This window comes from Astatotilapia calliptera, chromosome 3 (genome assembly GCF_964374335.1).
Source record: "Astatotilapia calliptera chromosome 3, fAstCal68.1, whole genome shotgun sequence".
In the NCBI taxonomy this organism is placed as follows: domain Eukaryota; kingdom Metazoa; phylum Chordata; class Actinopteri; order Cichliformes; family Cichlidae; genus Astatotilapia; species Astatotilapia calliptera.
In genome coordinates this window covers 4,181,568-4,198,581 of record NC_137424.1, presented here as the reverse complement: position 1 = coordinate 4,198,581, position 17,014 = coordinate 4,181,568, and the positions used below count along the sequence as shown (strand labels likewise).

The window sequence follows — 17,014 nt, the reverse complement described above, 5'->3', positions numbered from 1 at the left end:
TCTGTTCAGTGACAGGTTGCTTCTCCCAAAGACAAGAACTAACAGACTTAAAAACTCCTTTGTCCCACACGCCATCAAACTGTTTAACTCCTCTCTGGAGGGGAAAGGGAGGGGAAACAGGAGGACAAAGGAGGGGGGAACAACTAAGCTGTAGTGCCTCTTCACCTCACTGTACAATACCTTGTGCAATACTTTTTGTAAATAGTCAACAGTGCAATAGACTCAATACTTGAAATGTGCAATTGTGCAATTCACTTGTATTTTTATTTTTTATTCCTATTTATTCTATTTATCCCCTTTGTATATTTTATTTATATTTGTCTCTGTATTTATATATGTGTGTGTGTGTGTGTATATATATATATATATATATATATATATATATATATATATATATATATATATATATAACAATTCTATTATATAGCAATATATTATAAAATAACAGAAATATTATGATTTGGCCCAAAAACCATGATTTTGCACAAATACCATGATCTTTGCAAAAATACTATGATTTAGCAGAAATACTATGATTTGGCAAAAGTACTAAGATGTAGTAGAAGTACTTTGCTTTAGCAGAAATACTATGATTGAGGAGTAATACTTAAACATAGGAGAAATATTGATACACAGACACACATACACAGACAGTAAAGGGAACAGGAGCTGTTGAGAGTCTGGGCTTGGTATATGTAGGTCAGTTAAATTAGCTGCACCTGCTGTAGTCAGCCCTTACACACACAGACACAGAGAGAGGTGTGAGTTTTCTTCAGTGTATTTCTGACATTCAGGATTCCCCTCCAACAAATGGCCATAATTTCCTAACCGTAAAGGCTAGAACGGTCATTCAGACATCGTTTTGTTCAGAAGAGATGGGGGGATCTTCAGGTCTTCATAATTCAGAGATAAAATATAAATTATTAAAGATATATGACTTGTAATACACTGTAACTGAGTAGAGGCGAAGCAAAAACTGCCTTGACTTGCTCTCAAACAACCTTTGGTAACTCTAAATCTATATGGAGCATAAAAATCATTCTTTCACCGTAAGAAACAGCAGCCTTTGGTGAACAGTCATGGAAATTTTCAGGGCTCTGTGGAAATCCATCAAAAAGATATGATGAGAGAAAAAAGTGCCTCATTTCCAGAATTTGAAATCTGATGAAATCTGAGCGAGGGACAAATTTCCTACCCTCAAACAAGTCTAACTCATCTCAGAACGGTAATAGGTGAGAAAATAATTCTTGAATTGTGAGCATCAGGAGTGTCTGAAGATATATCGGGACAAGCCTTATGTCTTAACTTCGCTTCGTTAAGGAGATATGACAATTTGAAAATGCCTCTCATTAGAGAAATCCAGCGGTGATTTTGAACAAACTCTCCATTGAGTTTATATGGAGAGTTTTCACACTTTGTGTTACTCTGAGGAGATTTGCAAAATATCTATAAGTCCCACAACAATTATAGCGACATTTTCTGAAAGCCAGCAAAAATACCTACGTTTTGATGTATAATTTGTGGGGCTTGAGTGGAAATTGAGCGAGTAGCAAGAAGTTGTTTGGACATGAAGAGAAAATTCAAACAGTTTCACTGTCCCCTCTGAGTTAATTGCATAGCAACCATAGCAACGCATGTATTTTCGCAAAAATCACAATTTTGCAACTGAAGACTTAAAGAGAGATAAGATGAAAACGGTAGAAGATCTGAAAAAGCTGAATCACACAGGAATAGCCCAATCATTTGAGAACGTTTTAAAGTTTGAATGGAGTTTCTAGGTGAAAGTATGAGGAAGTAGTTAAGTTTCAAAGACAAGAAAGTTTTAGCAGATGCCTATTAAGGCATCCATACAATAAAGGGAAACAGGAACTCAATAGTGTGGATGCCTTTGAGGGCATCCACACAAATATCCCCAAAGGTGTGATTTTTGTTTTTTGAATTTTGTTTAACTGGTTTTAATTATAGTTACTTTTTGTGAACATTTGTTGCAGCATTTAAAAATACATCATTTATTTTCAAACTTTTATTTGATTTAGAGCATCATATTTGACCAACGTAAATGTTTTAATTTCATATAAAATAACTGAAACAGTGAACTAAATATCTGAAATCTTTCCTTCCTTAAAAGTTATAATCCTACTTAAGTTATAGTGCAAACGCTTAAGCAACAAATATACTTGATGCTAATTAATTAATATTTCCCTTTGATGTTGCAACTATGCGGTCACTTCTGTCTTTAAACAAAATAATATTTTCCAGTTACAGAAATCATAAAGTCCAAACTAAAGTGCTACTGTTGCTATATGCATTTTATATAAATCATGGATGATGGTCCTGACATGAAGGAAGAGAAAGTTACAGGTTGCATCCTTTGACTTTGTCTCCGTGCCTTTGGGCCATTTTCAGAAGGACAGATGTTTCTGTTCAATTCTTAAATCAATTTTTTCAAACACAAACACTATTTTAAAGCTTCTAGAGAGTAAAATATTAATGATAATTATAATAACAATAATAAAAACAAAAGCTCTCAGATCCATCAAACCAAGCAGCAGAAAGAACAATAACTGAAGAGAAAACTTTAACCTTGTAGACTTCATTATGTTCCAGCTGCTCTACAGACGCTGTGACCTCGAACTTAAGCAGGTCGTAACGTATGTGCAGCTCAATAACTTCATAATCAGACCCTGTGGTATTTAGGCAGCAGAACAACTAAAAATAACAACTACAAATAATGTTTTTAGGTTTCTGTTGTACTGCAAGGTTCTGTACAGGAGAACCAAACCAAGAGCAAATATTACGTCTCATTTACACCTGAGCACAAAGAGCCATCAACATTTAGCAAATTGAATCATCTTTGTTTAGATGCAAGAAGAATCATATAGAAATGAAAAAGTAGAAATAGAAATCCAGAGCAAAGATATCCTCTAATTCAGCGTAGCACATGTGCAGCTGCTGCGATTCACGTAAGCATCCGGCTCGTCGCTGTTGCAGATTTTTCTCTCGCTGTTCTGGCTCACAGCGCTGCAAACACAAAAATAAATATCCCCAAAGGTGTGAAAGGGAGCTAATTAGTAAGAGTATTGTTACTCTCCGCAGGAGTAGTCCAGCAGTAGAAATCAGTCCAATAACAAGGTGTGTAACATCTAGCAGGGTGACAGAAAAACCCAGGGTAACTTCTAAGGACCTCAACGTCTCTCTCACATTGTGTTTTTTAAACATGCTTCCATTTGTCACTTCAGTCTTTACTCTGAAATACAGGAAGAGAAATCATGGCTGAAACAATTTCTCATGAAACCAGGGGTGTGGTCCAACAGTCAGTTTGGTGAGGAAGGTTCCTATCTACATCGTTCCCTCGCTCACCTGGAGACCGCTGGAAGCACTGTGAGAATCATGTTCTTTGATTTCTCCAGTGCCTTCAACACCATTCTTCCCTCGGTTCTAAAGGACAAGCTGGTGAACTCTGGAGTGGACCATCACCTCACTACCTGGATCCTGGACTACCTCACCGACCGACCACAGTATGTGAGGACTCAGGGCTGTGTGTCGGACAGGGTCGTCTGCAGTACGGGGGCCCCACAGGGAACGGTTCTGGCTCCGTTCCTCTTCACCATCTACACTGCAGACTTCTCCCACAATTCCACCCAGTGCTTCCTGCAGAAGTTCTCTGATGACTCTGCAATAGTCGGCCTCATCACTGATGGGGACGACAAGGAGTACAGAGGTCTGACCCAAGACTTTGTGGACTGGTGCCAGCTGAACTACCTCCAGATCAATGCCAGTAAAACCAAGGAACTGGTGGTAGACTTCCGCAGGCACAAGCATTCTCCACTGCAACCACTGAACATCCAAGGTATGGACATTGAGGCTGTGGACAGCTACAGGTACCTTGGTGTTCATCTGAACAATAGACTGGACTGGACTCATAACTCAGACGCCCTCTACAGGAAAGGGCAGAGCAGGCTGTACCTGCTGCGGAGACTCAGGTCGTTTGGAGTGGAGGGCCCACTGCTGAAGACCTTCTATGACTCTGTTGTGGCTTCTGCTATCTTCTATGGTGTGGTCTGCTGGGGCGGCAGCATCTCTGCTGGGGACAGGAAGAGACTGAACAGGGTGATCCGAAGGGCCAGCTCTGTTCTAGGATGCCCTCTGGACCCAGTGGAGGTGGTGAGTGACAGGAGAATGGTGGCTAAGCTGTCATCCCTGTTGGACAACATCTCCCACCCCATGCAGCAGACTGTGACAGCACTGAGCAGCTCCTTCAGTGGGAGACTGCGGCACCCACGGTGTGGGACGGAGAGATTTCGCAGGTCTTTCCTCCCCACTGCTGTCAGACTCCATAATAAAGACTTTAACTGATCAAGCACACACATCCATACATATGCAATAATACTAAGTGCAATAATCCTTTCTGTCATCGTTGTATTTTTACTCAGTTGTATATAGTATTTGTATTTGTATTCTATTTTTATCTTATTGTATATTTATTTTATTTTATTCTACTGTATATAGTATTTTATTTTATTCTATTCTGTACAGTTGTGTGCTGTATTTATTCTTATTGTATTCTAATTTTTGCCTCATAACTTTTGCACTGTCCACTTCCTGCTGTGACAAAACAAATTTCCCACGTGTGGGACTAATAAAGGTTATCTTATCTTAACTGAGAGAAGTGACCCAGAAGTATCTGTGTAGCAGCCACAATGAATCCAGATCATGAGCTTTATTAACTGATCAAAGTCTCTTCTTTCATCTTCTGTATCATTCAGTTTGCATTGGTAATGCCCATTATTGTAACGCTTTTTTAAGACGAGCAAAACTTTATTTCACTGTGGGTTAGCTGGGATAAGTGATGGATGGAGGGAATTTTACTTCAGCCACAGAAATCCTAAACAGGAAGGAGGAGCAGAGTTACAGTGGATCACTATCCAGCAGGGAAACAAGGTTTATTTCAATTTCTTGGCCATGAGTGAGATTTACTGAGTGGGCAAATTAGGGAGACGACACCATCAGATCCCGAGCCCTCCATGTGTTAATCAAGAGACGGCTGCTGTGCTACATCCATAAATAATGAATAAATTAGGAGCTAAAGCTGAAAGGACAGTTTATTTGTACCATCTTCACGTGAACACATTCAAGAACATCACAGATGAAGAAACATTAAAAACTTCCACACTACATAAAGCAAGAAAAATAGTTTTTCTTTCAGGTGGTTTCAGAAAAACAGAAACATCAAACATCTCCAAGACTCTCTTTGAAAGAACTAAAAACCTTTGTTCTCATGGTCCAATCATGAGTGAACTCCCCGATGAAGCCTTGTGTGCTAAAACATGTCAGAGTTTTAAAGGTTAAACATGAGTTTCCAAAACGTTTTGCTGGAGAACAATGAACTATTTGACTGAGTTTCAATCATTTACAGACGAGAAAAACCAGGACAGAGAAAAAAGGACAAAACTGACTCAGTAAAACAACAGAAAAGAAGATCCCATGTAGATCTGTATGTATGTAGAAGTTCAGCCCAGCAACCAGTTCAGTTCAACACAAGTTTAAATGATTCTATCTGAACTCTGTGGAGCCTGATCTCAAGCTTTTTGAGTCTGACACAGAAACCAGAGGATCTTTCTGTGTCTTCAGATTCACTGTGATCCAGTGATGGGAGTGATTTCAGCCCTGAGTGATCGCACTGATGTTTGCACAGAGCAGACAATGAGGTGAATGTTTGGGCACATTGGTAACAGTGAAACAGTTTATTAGTAACGTGGGATCGTTTGTGTGCAGAGTATGAACTGAGATTCCTGAAGCTCTTGTCACACTGGTCACAGCTGTAGTTTCCTTCCATGTGTGCACGTTCATGAATGTTACGATTACCTGACTGTGAGAAGCTTCTCTCACAGTGTCTGCACTTGTGTGGTTTCTCTCCTGTGTGGACTCCTTTGTGTGTTTTAAGCTGACTTGCAGTGGTGAAGGATGACCCACACTGATCACAGAGGTGCTTTTTAACCCCACTGTGAATCAGTTCATGTTGTTTTAAGTGATCCGATGTGGTGAAGCTTCTCCCACATTCTTTGCAGTATTTCAGTTTGTCTCCAGTGTGTCTACGTTGATGTACTTTTAGGGTCTTTTGCCGACTGAAAGTTTTTCCACAGAGGTCACAATGAAAGTCTTTCCCACCACCACAGTGATGACAGGGTTGAGAACTGGATCCATCTGTGTCGCTCTGCTTCTAAACAAAGACACAAAGACAGTGTAAGTCAGTCCTTCAACATTTGTATCCTGAACGTCGCCTGAAATAAAGAGCATCTCTGCAGACGTCCAACTACATTTGACTGTTTCAGTTAACACACTCAGTTTACTGGGCTTCAATAACTACAATACTACCACCATAATACTACAGTAATACTAAAATCATAACTGAAAGGAAACTCTGAATAATCACTCAGAGCTGCTTTTCCATGCAGTAGAATTGCTAACATGCTAACACAGTTTAATGAGCAGAGTTGTTCCAAACAGTCAGGCTAAAATGACAAGATAACAATATAAATACATACCTCACAGTAGCTGCACTTGTAGAGTCTCTTTCTGGTGTGGATCTGTTGGTGTCGTCTCAGGTAACGTGGAGATTTAAAAGTCTTCTCACACAGCTCACATTGATAAGGTCTCTCCTCAGTGTGGGTAAACATGTGTCGTTGTAAGTCTGCGTCTGTTGTAAAGTATTTGCCACACTGTTCACAGCAGTACACATCATGTCTGGTGTGAATGCGTAGGTGTGTATTTCGGCTCCCTCTCCGGCTGAAAGTTTTTCCACAGATGTCACAGCTGTATGGCTTAATTCCAGAGTGGGTAACTAGATGCTTCTGTAAGCTGCTACTGTGAGTAAAAGCTCTGCCACACTGATCACAGCTGTACGCTTTAACTCCACTGTGGATGAGTTGGTGTTGTTTTAGGTAACCCTTCAAGGAAAAAGACTTTCCACACAAGTCACAGCTGAACGGTCTCTCTCCAGTGTGGATGACCTGATGCTGTTTTAGTGAAGCCTTCTCAGTAAAACCTTTCCCACACTCGTCACAGCTGTATGGCTTAATTCCAGAGTGGGTAACTAGATGACTCTGTAAGCTGCTACTGTGAGTAAAAGCTCTGCCACACTGATCACAGCTGTAAGCTTTAACTCCACTGTGGATGAGTTGGTGTTGTTTTAGGGAACCCTTCAAGGAAAAAGACTTTCCACACAAGTCACAGCTGAACGGTCTCTCTCCAGTGTGGATGACCTGATGCTGTTTTAGTGAAGCCTTCTGAGTAAAACCCTTCCCACACTCGTCACAGCTGTATGGCTTAAATCCAGAGTGGGTAACTAGATGACTCTGTAAGCTGCTACTTTGAGTAAAAGCTCTGCCACACTGATCACAGCTGTACGCTTTAACTCCACTGTGGATGAGTTGGTGTTGTTTTAGGGAACCCTTCAAGGAAAAAGACTTTCCACACAAGTCACAGCTGAACGGTCTCTCTCCAGTGTGGATGACCTGATGCTGTTTTAGTGAAGCCTTCTGAGTAAAACCCTTCCCACACTCGTCACAGCTGTATGGCTTAAATCCAGAGTGGGTAACTAGATGACTCTGTAAGCTGCTACTGTGAGTAAAAGCTCTGCCACACTGATCACAGCTGTACGCTTTAACTCCACTGTGGATGAGTTGGTGTTGTTTTAGGGAACCCTTCAAGGAAAAAGACTTTCCACACAAGTCACAGCTGAACGGTCTCTCTCCAGTGTGGATGACCTGATGCTGTTTTAGTGAAGCCTTCTGAGTAAAACCCTTCCCACACTCGTCACAGCTGTATGGCTTAAATCCAGAGTGGGTAACTAGATGACTCTGTAAGCTGCTACTGTGAGTAAAAGCTCTGCCACACTGATCACAGCTGTACGCTTTAACTCCACTGTGGATGAGTTGGTGTCTTTTTAGGGAACCCTTCAAGGAAAAAGACTTTCCACACTCGTCACAGCTGTATGGCTTAATTCCAGAGTGGGTAACTAGATGACTCTGTAAGTGGCTACTGTGAGTAAAAGCTCTCCCACACTGATCACAGCTGTACGCTTTAACTCCACTGTGGATGAGTTGGTGTGTTTTTAGGGAACGCTTCAAGGAAAAAGACTTTCCACACAAGTCACAGCTGAACGGTCTCTCTCCAGTGTGGATGACCTGATGCTGTTTTAGTGAAGCCTTCCCAGTAAAACCCTTCCCACACTCGTCACAGGTGTGTTTTTTCTCTCCCTTTCTTCTGTGAGGTTTGTCGGCCTCCTGAGAGCGCTGACTTCTGGCTCCATGTTGGTCCTGCAGTGACAGAGATACAAACAGAGGCAGTGAGTGAAATGCAGTCGTGGAACAAACTCAACCTTCAAACTCCATTAACACTAGTTTTAAACCTGAAGGTGGAGCGTGGCACCAAACACCTTAAAGGTCTCTTATCCCCACCTGCTGGTAGTTCTAACACATTACACCCAACCTGCTGTTAAAGATAATTCATGACTGTTCAAACACTAAAATCATACACACACACACACACACACACACACACACACACACACACACACACACACACACACACACACACATTATTTTATAATTTAGATTATTTTGTTGTTTCCTATGACATATTTCTATAATTTGTATAGATTTATACAGAATTATTCAGTGATAATAAATCCTATGTTTGTTTATTCTAAAGGAACCCCGTTAGCTTCCACAACAGATGTTGCTCGTCTTCCATCAAATACTCACATAAAATATTACACAATAAAGTGTATTCAAGATATCCACATAATTTCACTCTTACATCCACAGTGAGGTTTCACAATTGTTCAAATATAAGCAATCAATAATAATAATAATAATATCAATAACATTGAGGCACATTACACAAATTTCAAAAACAAATCATGTCTTACAATATTTACAACAACTAAAAGCTCTGTAAATCGGCTTTTAAGTGTTCATTAAAGTTTTGAATAATTCTCTAAATTTTAAGGCAACTTATTCCACTTAAAAGTTGCTCTAAATGTAACAGTTTTACAAAACGTTACTTTTAACTCGAGCATTTACTAAATTGCAGCTTGTTGAAAACTGTGTAATATGATGATGTATTTCATCTGGATACTGCAGCTGAGCAGAATAAATGCGGTGTGTTTAACAGAATTGCTTTCTTTAGAACTACAAGTAAGCCATAGAATATTTTAGCCTGTACAGGAAGCCAAGAAAGGTTATTATGCATTTTATCAATATTAGTATAGTATGAACATCTTCACACTAATCTGGACGCCTTATTCTGGACTAACTGAAGTCTGTTAAGATCTGTCTTATTAGCTGCTGACCAAATGATTGAACAATACTCCAGATGAGACATTACTAGTGCATTAATGACATCTTTCATAATGAAGAAGTGATACACAAAGAGCATTTCATAGCCATAGCTATGCCTTGTCGGCAGAGTTATGTGACATTAGTGATGTTTGTACTTTCAGCGTTAACTTGGTTTTAAAGCCTTTAAAATATACGCCGTTCAATAGTCGACCTTAATCTGACAGAGAATGTGATGATTTTGTGGATAATTAAAGTCAGTCATATATCCACAAACACAACAAGCTGAAAGTCAGTGATGCTGCTCGGTTTGCAGTCCTGAACATCACGGCACAAGCAGGATTCACTGCACTGTTAATGTTAGCTGTGTTACATTGCTGCCTCTGTTCGGTGGTGTCGAGCCAAACGCACTTTAACGTGTGTTTGAACGAGCTGACGGTTCACTCGTTAAGCTGAAAGAAAGATGCTTTAATCACAGCAGTCACACATGTGTCCACTGCACCATCTGGAACTCTTCTTGTTTACACTCGTAATAACACAAACACTAAATCCTGCTTCTCTGGTGCTGTTGTGTAGCAGTGTGTACACCTGAGACTGTCACCTGTCTGTCTGTCCTGCACTCTCTCTCTGTTTCTTTCTCTCTGATTGTGGAATAAAAGTATGAACATGTGTTTATAAGTTACACTTGTGTTTGAATCCTGCAGCTTATCACACATTTGATTTCCATGTGTGACGACTGCAAGTGTCCAGAGTGAGGACAGACTGAGGGAGCCACTGCTGCACATCATCTGTGAGGCTTTGCAGCCCTGATGATCCACCAGGACAAACTCAGCAGTGTGTGAGGAAGAGGAGGAGGAAGAGCCAGCAGCAGCTGACAGATGGAGAGAATAGACAGACTGTTCCCTGTTTGTGAAGGACTGCTAGGAAAGTTTAACATAACTGTCTGTGCTGAATCAGTCTTATTAGGTAATGTTCAAATAATGTGATCATCCCAGTGTTTCCAGTGTGGGAGAAAGTACTCAGGGCCTTCAAGTTACACACTATGAAAGGCAGCAACAAGTTTAATGTTCAGAAACCTAAAGTCTGTATCAGCAGCAGAATGGAGCTAAAAATAAATGTTGGTTTCAGTTCTATGAAGCTTTGAGTATTTTGGATCAGCAGCTGCTGTGTTTGTTGCATCATATTGCTGTAACTGTTTATATGCTTTATATATTCTGAGCTAAGTTGATCTATAGTGTTACATGATACACTCTCAGAAATAATATAAATATATATATATAAATAACTGTTAGTATCATGGTTGCTAGGCAACCTGGGCAGCGCGACGGAGGTTAGACGTCCCATTTCACGAGCCTACGAGCCTCGCACTTCGGCCTTAGCGGTCTTTGAGTCTGCGGCCCTTGAGGACTTTAAAGCTGCAGAACCTGAATCGGGATACAGCCATGATGATCTCCAGCCTCGTGCTCGCCAACATTCTGACCTGAGTTAAGAAGACGATTACTGAAATGGTCTCAGCAGGTCCTTTGATGACAGCAATGAAATGCAGTGGTAAGGCTGCCACGATTAGTCGACTAGTCACGATTACGTCGACTATCAAAATCGTCGACGACTGATTTAATAGTCGACGCGTCGTTTGAAGCTTTGTAAGATCTCAAAAGCAGGAATAAGTAGCAGGATTTAAGAGTGTAATAACGGACTGAAACAGAAGATGGCAGCACTGCATGTACAAGGATGCCAGCTGCCGTTAAACCCCGACGAAGAAGAAGCTCTGTCCCAGAATTCATAGCGCGGCCCAGCGCAGTTTCCAACAATAGCGGCAGCTAGTTAGTTTTAATATTACTCTTATTATTCTTTCTGGGTCACAAAATAAACGTTTAACATATTTTCAGGCGAGAATGTAGCTGTGTAAACCTCAAATATCGGCTCAGTTTATCAAGACATCACATATTTTCAAAAGCGCTCCGACGTTTTCGGAGAAGTCTGTTACCCACTAGCTCGATAGCTAGCCGGGGACCATGAGAGCACCGGACTCCCGGCAGATCGTTTTCAAACCCACCGCCCTACTCAGGTTAAACATGATATATAAGTCACTTAGATAAACTTAAAAATGTTATTGTTTGGCTTTTTTCAGTATTTTATTTGTTCCTGAGTAATTCGGCTGAGTTTATTAAACTTCACCAAAACAATCTGCACATTTAATTAAAATTTAATAAACTACCAGCTTGTCTTTATTTTTAGTTAGCACATACCTTAAACACTTAAAGCTGTAAGCTAATGATAGTTATATAAGAGCAGATGCTGCTGGTGCAATAAGCTGTACGTTTTACGTCCAATGGATGATGATCTGATTAGTCGAGTAATCGCAAAAATAATCGGTGACTAGTCGACTATCAAAATAATCGTTTGTGGCAGCCCTATGCAGTGGTAAGGCGTTTTGGGGATTAAGTTCGTTTTCATGGCAAAGAAGGACGATGCAGTTCATCTGATCACTCCTCATAACATTCTGGAGTGCAGGCAAAATGCTATTATAAAAACTTAAGCAGCAACTTCTCCAGGTTCCAATATTTATGCAATTCTCAAAGCTTTTGGCCACGACTGTATAACCTCTTCTGAAGTTTAGTGGATATTATACATGGTTATGCTCAGGATGTGTCGGCCAGTTTCCACTGGAAACGCCTTTTGATTAAACTGTCAGCGAGGAATTTGCATTTGCACTGTTACATTTTTATATAACTTTAATGCACATAAACAACAGCTGCTTGTTTCAGTGAAAATACATTGATGGGTTTTTAATAAAGTTGTGCAGCTGTAAAGTATTTTGTCTGGTGTCAATTCTATCGTCAGCTACATCGTTATGGCAAATGTTCAAATGTATATGGTGATAAATATCTTTGGTCATATGGTCCTGCTCTGTCTGTCACCTTCTGTGTTGAGCTCATTGTTTCCTCTGTAGTGGCTGAGCTGAGTCCAAGTAGCTGAAAATGTTCCTCTGCTGCTCCGTCAGACTCTCCTCCTCCTGCTGATCAGCTGGGACACAAAACAGATCTTTGTTAGGCTCCACACTGCACTGAAGAGTCAAAGTGTCTCATATGTTCATCTGACAAGTAAAAGAACACATTTTTGTTTCCCGAGGTGGGCAACTTGTTGGAAACAAACACAAAAGGTTTGAGCACTGATACCTGCCATTGCTGGCATTGAAAGATGCAACGCCAGCAATGTGGATTGTCAAGACTCAAACCAATCATCAAGCAAAGACAACAGGGATCATTTGTTTCTGTTTATTTAGCATTCACAGCATTTGTAGTTGCCTTCTGTGCAGGGGAAGTCCACGCACACTGTGTGGTACCGCCATCCGCAGAAGGTGCATTCAACCTCTGTAAGAGAAACGAGATTGTCTGAGACTGAAATGATATTCACTAAAGAAGTGGTGATTTGTAAAACTTCAAGTGTATGATAAGGTGAAAACAAATACACAACTGCATGTCATGTAGTTGAAGGTTTTTTTTCTTTTGGAAGACCGGAAAACACTGAAAGTTACAAATTAGTCCTTTATTTATCCAGGTAAAAAAAAAATCTCATTGAGATTAAAAATCTCATTTCCAAGAGAGACCTGGCGTCATGGCAACACAAGTCACATACCACACAGGTATATAACATTTAAAACAAACACAATATCCCAACATGTGTAACAAATGTATTGTGCTTGAAACAAATTCAGAATAGGTGATAAAGCAGCTGCACATGTGTGTCACGAGTAAATCTGGCTGTATAACAAACAGAAACAAGTGATGCTGCTGTCTTTGCTCAACGGTTGGTTTGAGTCTTGACAATCCACATTGCTGCCATCTTTCAATATGTTGAATGCACCAGTGTAAGTGCAGCCACTCAGACTCAATGTGTTCATAGAAACAGGTGCAGATGTGTCACGAGTTCATCCAGCAGTAGCTATGGCACTTGGCCACAGGGGGCAGCAGTGGACTGACCTGCATTCGAGACTGCTCCAGCTGCTCTGTGACAGTCAGTAGATCTGCTACAAATTGCAGATCATATGCAAGTTTTGGAAATGACATTATAAATATTCCTAACTTAGCCACGGCAGCATTGTTGATGTATTACCTATATACTACAAATTATTCCACCTGCTGAAAAGTGGATCTAATGTGGGCGGACTCACACTTAGCAAATAAACCTGTGATGTGAGAATGTAATCAAACTGTTGATCAGAGGCAAAGTAATTTAAAGTTTATGATGCTATCGTCTAATGTTAGCTGACATGATGTTAGCTTGTAAACTTATGTTGTTGTCTGGGTCTCATGTCTGATCTGATGATAATAACTGTGACAACACAGAGATTAAATAAAGGACGTTGGTGGGACTTCTTATGTTAGAACTATAACTTCAGTTAAGGAGTGAGACGTAAGGTGACAAGGAGAATGAAGAGAATGAGAAAGAAGTAACTGGGAAGAGAAAATGAAAACAAAAATTTGAAATGATCAAATTTGTGTTAACAGATGATGGTGATTTTAAAAATTCAAGTAATTTAAAGGTTTTATCCTATTTGTTGTTGTTTTTTTCATATTCTTCTATTTGCAAGAGGTTATTAATAAAACAGGTTCTCTTTCTGGTTTCTCTTTTTGGACGCACTCTCTACAGCTCATCACATCCAAAATGGTGGATGTCAAGTACAAAACCTCGACAGAAACAATCAGCAAGAATTTTAGCATCAGTCCAAAATAAAACTGTCCAACTACAGAGTTTTAAAATCCAACTAAACTATGAACAGAGATCTTTTACAAATAGGCTATTGATGAGATGACAGTGGTAACAAAAACGTACACATCCGCGCACACAGACAAAATGGCGGGAGAGCGTTTAACGGTCGACCTCATGAGTCCGTTACCGTGAACTATGGAGCGGCAGATTTGTGCTGGAACTGAGCTGCACACAGCTGATGTTAGCCAGGAAACATTACACACTGCTAACGTTACCTTCACACGGAGCTTCACACGGAGACGATCAGCGTCAGGCACAAACACCAAGTTCAGAAAAGAGGAACTTTGAGCAGGAAGGAAAGAGTCAAAGCGGCGTTTGAGGACACGTTTACAACCACGAACATCAGAATCTGTCTGTGCTGCATTCAAGTGCAAGTTGGAAACTCACTAATCTCTGTCATGTTGTCCAAAGATGATTTATTTCTGCTGGTTTTCTTGTTTGAAACACAAACATGTGTCAGCACTTTGTTGTTCTTCACCCTGCAGCATTTGAATATTTCAGGAGTAAACTGATCATAAATTCATGAAGTCATGAATGAAAGTGCAGACTGAGAGTGGATCACATGATGTTTGAGGTGTGTCATGTGACATGTTCAGTATTGTCACACATGTCTAGATTGTCCCTGATATCATAGCTGCTCAAACACTGATGATTATATTTGAAGAATTATTCCTGATGGCAGCAAAGTTTGAATGGAGCTCTCTGTCTGTGCTGATTTGTCGCCCTCTGGAGGTCAAAGCACAAACTGCATGATGTCACTGTAACCACCACGGTGACAGGAAGTGTTTTTAAATGATGAAACATGTCAGTGATGCTGATAGTGTGTTCATCACAGACGTTCAGGCTTCGTGTTGACATGAATCAAAGTTAATGTCATTATGGACCAAGGACAGTACTCTGGGTCTCCTGCAGAACAACTCGAGCTGTGATACCTGAATGAAGAGCCTCTGCTGCTTTAAAGAAGGAGGCTCGAGGCAGAGGTGAGGTGCAGACCAACCAGCTTTAATTCAGCAACTTTAACAGAAGGATCAGAAAAATAAAACTATACAGCACAGTGATGCTGACTGAAGCCACAGCATTAAACTAAACAAGCATCGGATCATCTTTAACAACATCTAATAAATAATGACAACTATTTAATCCTGTATTTCCTACAATAAAGCCTGTTCAGATATTTGTTGCTGATGGAAATGTAAAAGGCTCCCAGGAACCAAAGGACAAAAACAGAGGCAACAGTCACAGCTGCAAAGGATCCCCTAACACATAAACTGGTTCGAAGATATTTTCTAGCTCTGCAGAGGAGCTTGATTGCACGGACAGTAAAAAGTGGATTCAATAACAGCAGCGAGCGCTGAGTGATATAACGGTGCTGCGAGCAGCAGTGCAAAGGCTCACACAGAGACAGCAGCTACACTGTGTGTGGATGTGATCCACAGTCACAGCTGTGGGTTTCAGTCAGTGTGTCTCTAACTTCATGGTCACATTTCAAAGCTTATTGGAGCCAGAAGATGTTCAAGTAAAAGATTTATTGCTGTACTCGTCTACCAGGATAACAGGAGGTTCATAAAGCTGTGTAATACTTCAGCTTTCCATCATGGAGTAGTAGTTGTGTCCCTTTGTGTTTATTAGTGTGTTCACACGTCTACTTTAACTTCACTCTGTAATGAAAGGATTCAAATCCCTGATAAATACATACATGCTGACTCTGAGTCTCAGTGAAGGAGGAAAGGATGGATGAAGGCAGCCTAGTGTGGGTCATGTGTGTCCAGCAGTCATCCAGGGCCTGGATCCATCTGTAACAGGAAGACAAAGTCCAGCCTGTAATCATCCTATCAGGCACAGCGTTTCCATCCAGCATCCTGACGACGCTAACAACCCGTCAAACGTCTCCTCTGGTCCACAGAAGTCACACTTCCTGTGTCATGTTTACCTTTTTAAGTGTGCTATTCAAGCCTGTGTGACCAACTCTGACTCTCCAGATTCCATCCTGGTCTCTGCTGCAGCTTCTTCTACACGACTGTTTTCTGTATAATAATATCTGCTTTTCCCGTCTCTGTCCCAGTGTGCCTGCCACTCGTCCTTCATCTTTACCTTCATTATACTCTTCACCTCACTTTCACTGTATTTTATAGTCAAACCTGCACGACTTCTTCTTGCTGCACCTTTTTAAACTTATCGTCCTGTTCATTGCATCAACACCGATATTCACAGGGAGCCATAAGAAATCCACTTCTGTCCCTCTGTGTTTGATTCTATACAGTAAATGAAGTATATCAAAAACAATATGTTGCCTAGAGTCTGAAGACATATCACCTGTGCTCACTAGCACGCTGCTAGAGTCCCAGCAAACCACATACCTGCATATTAGTGCGTCCTCCACCCAGTTCAAGCCAGTAACATCACTACCAGCTCCCAGTATAAACTGCCACATCATCTGTAATTCTTTTACTCATCACCAAACTTATTTGTGGGAGAACAAATGCAGCAGCCGTTCTTTTATCTGACAGTGTTGACGCATCAGTAAATATCCTCACATGACCTGAGGACTTTCCCACTATATGAACCTGCTTTTAGTCGCCCCTCCTCCCTCGCCACAAGCTTCCTTTACAACATAACTTATAAAAAACAACTTTATTGACAATCAGCAATAACAATTACAGACAGTCTAGAAGAAGAATCACATGATCAAGGAGCAGAAGTTTATGGTTTTAATAGCTTTTACATTTTGGGAAAGTTTTAAAAACATTGTTTGGTTTTCTTTCTAAAGCGTTGAAAGGACGGCTTTGCATCAGAAAAGTAAGATCAGCAAATGAATCCATTAAAGTTCTTTTGCCTTGTTTGCAAAAGAAGCCAAACAACATTTGTGTTACAAAGAGAGACTTCAGAACAGATCAAAGATC

At 40.5% G+C, this 17,014-nt stretch overlaps 2 protein-coding genes across 4 annotated transcripts in view; one reads left to right on the top strand and one right to left on the bottom strand.

The window, feature by feature from the left end:
* The window catches only part of LOC145424230 (uncharacterized), a 236,558-nt gene that overhangs the window by 127,412 nt on the left and 92,132 nt on the right, over positions 1-17,014 (top strand). The window lies entirely within an intron of this gene.
* Positions 5,085-16,138, bottom strand: LOC145424151 (uncharacterized). 3 transcript variants are annotated; one of them, XM_080297103.1, is made up of 4 exons: positions 15,811-16,138; positions 12,263-12,368; positions 6,546-8,318; positions 5,085-6,220 (listed from the first exon to the last, which is right to left on the bottom strand). In XM_080297103.1, the coding sequence occupies exons 2-4, from the start codon at positions 12,278-12,280 to the stop codon at positions 5,528-5,530; spliced, it is 2,484 nt and encodes an 827-aa protein (XP_080153229.1). In that variant the 5' UTR covers positions 12,281-12,368; positions 15,811-16,138; the 3' UTR covers positions 5,085-5,527. The 3 variants fall into 3 exon arrangements, with proteins under 3 accessions (XP_080153229.1, XP_080153241.1, XP_080153236.1); XM_080297115.1 differs by lacking the exon at positions 15,811-16,138 and adding an exon at positions 14,330-14,415; XM_080297110.1 differs by lacking the exon at positions 15,811-16,138 and having other exon boundaries at positions 12,263-14,321.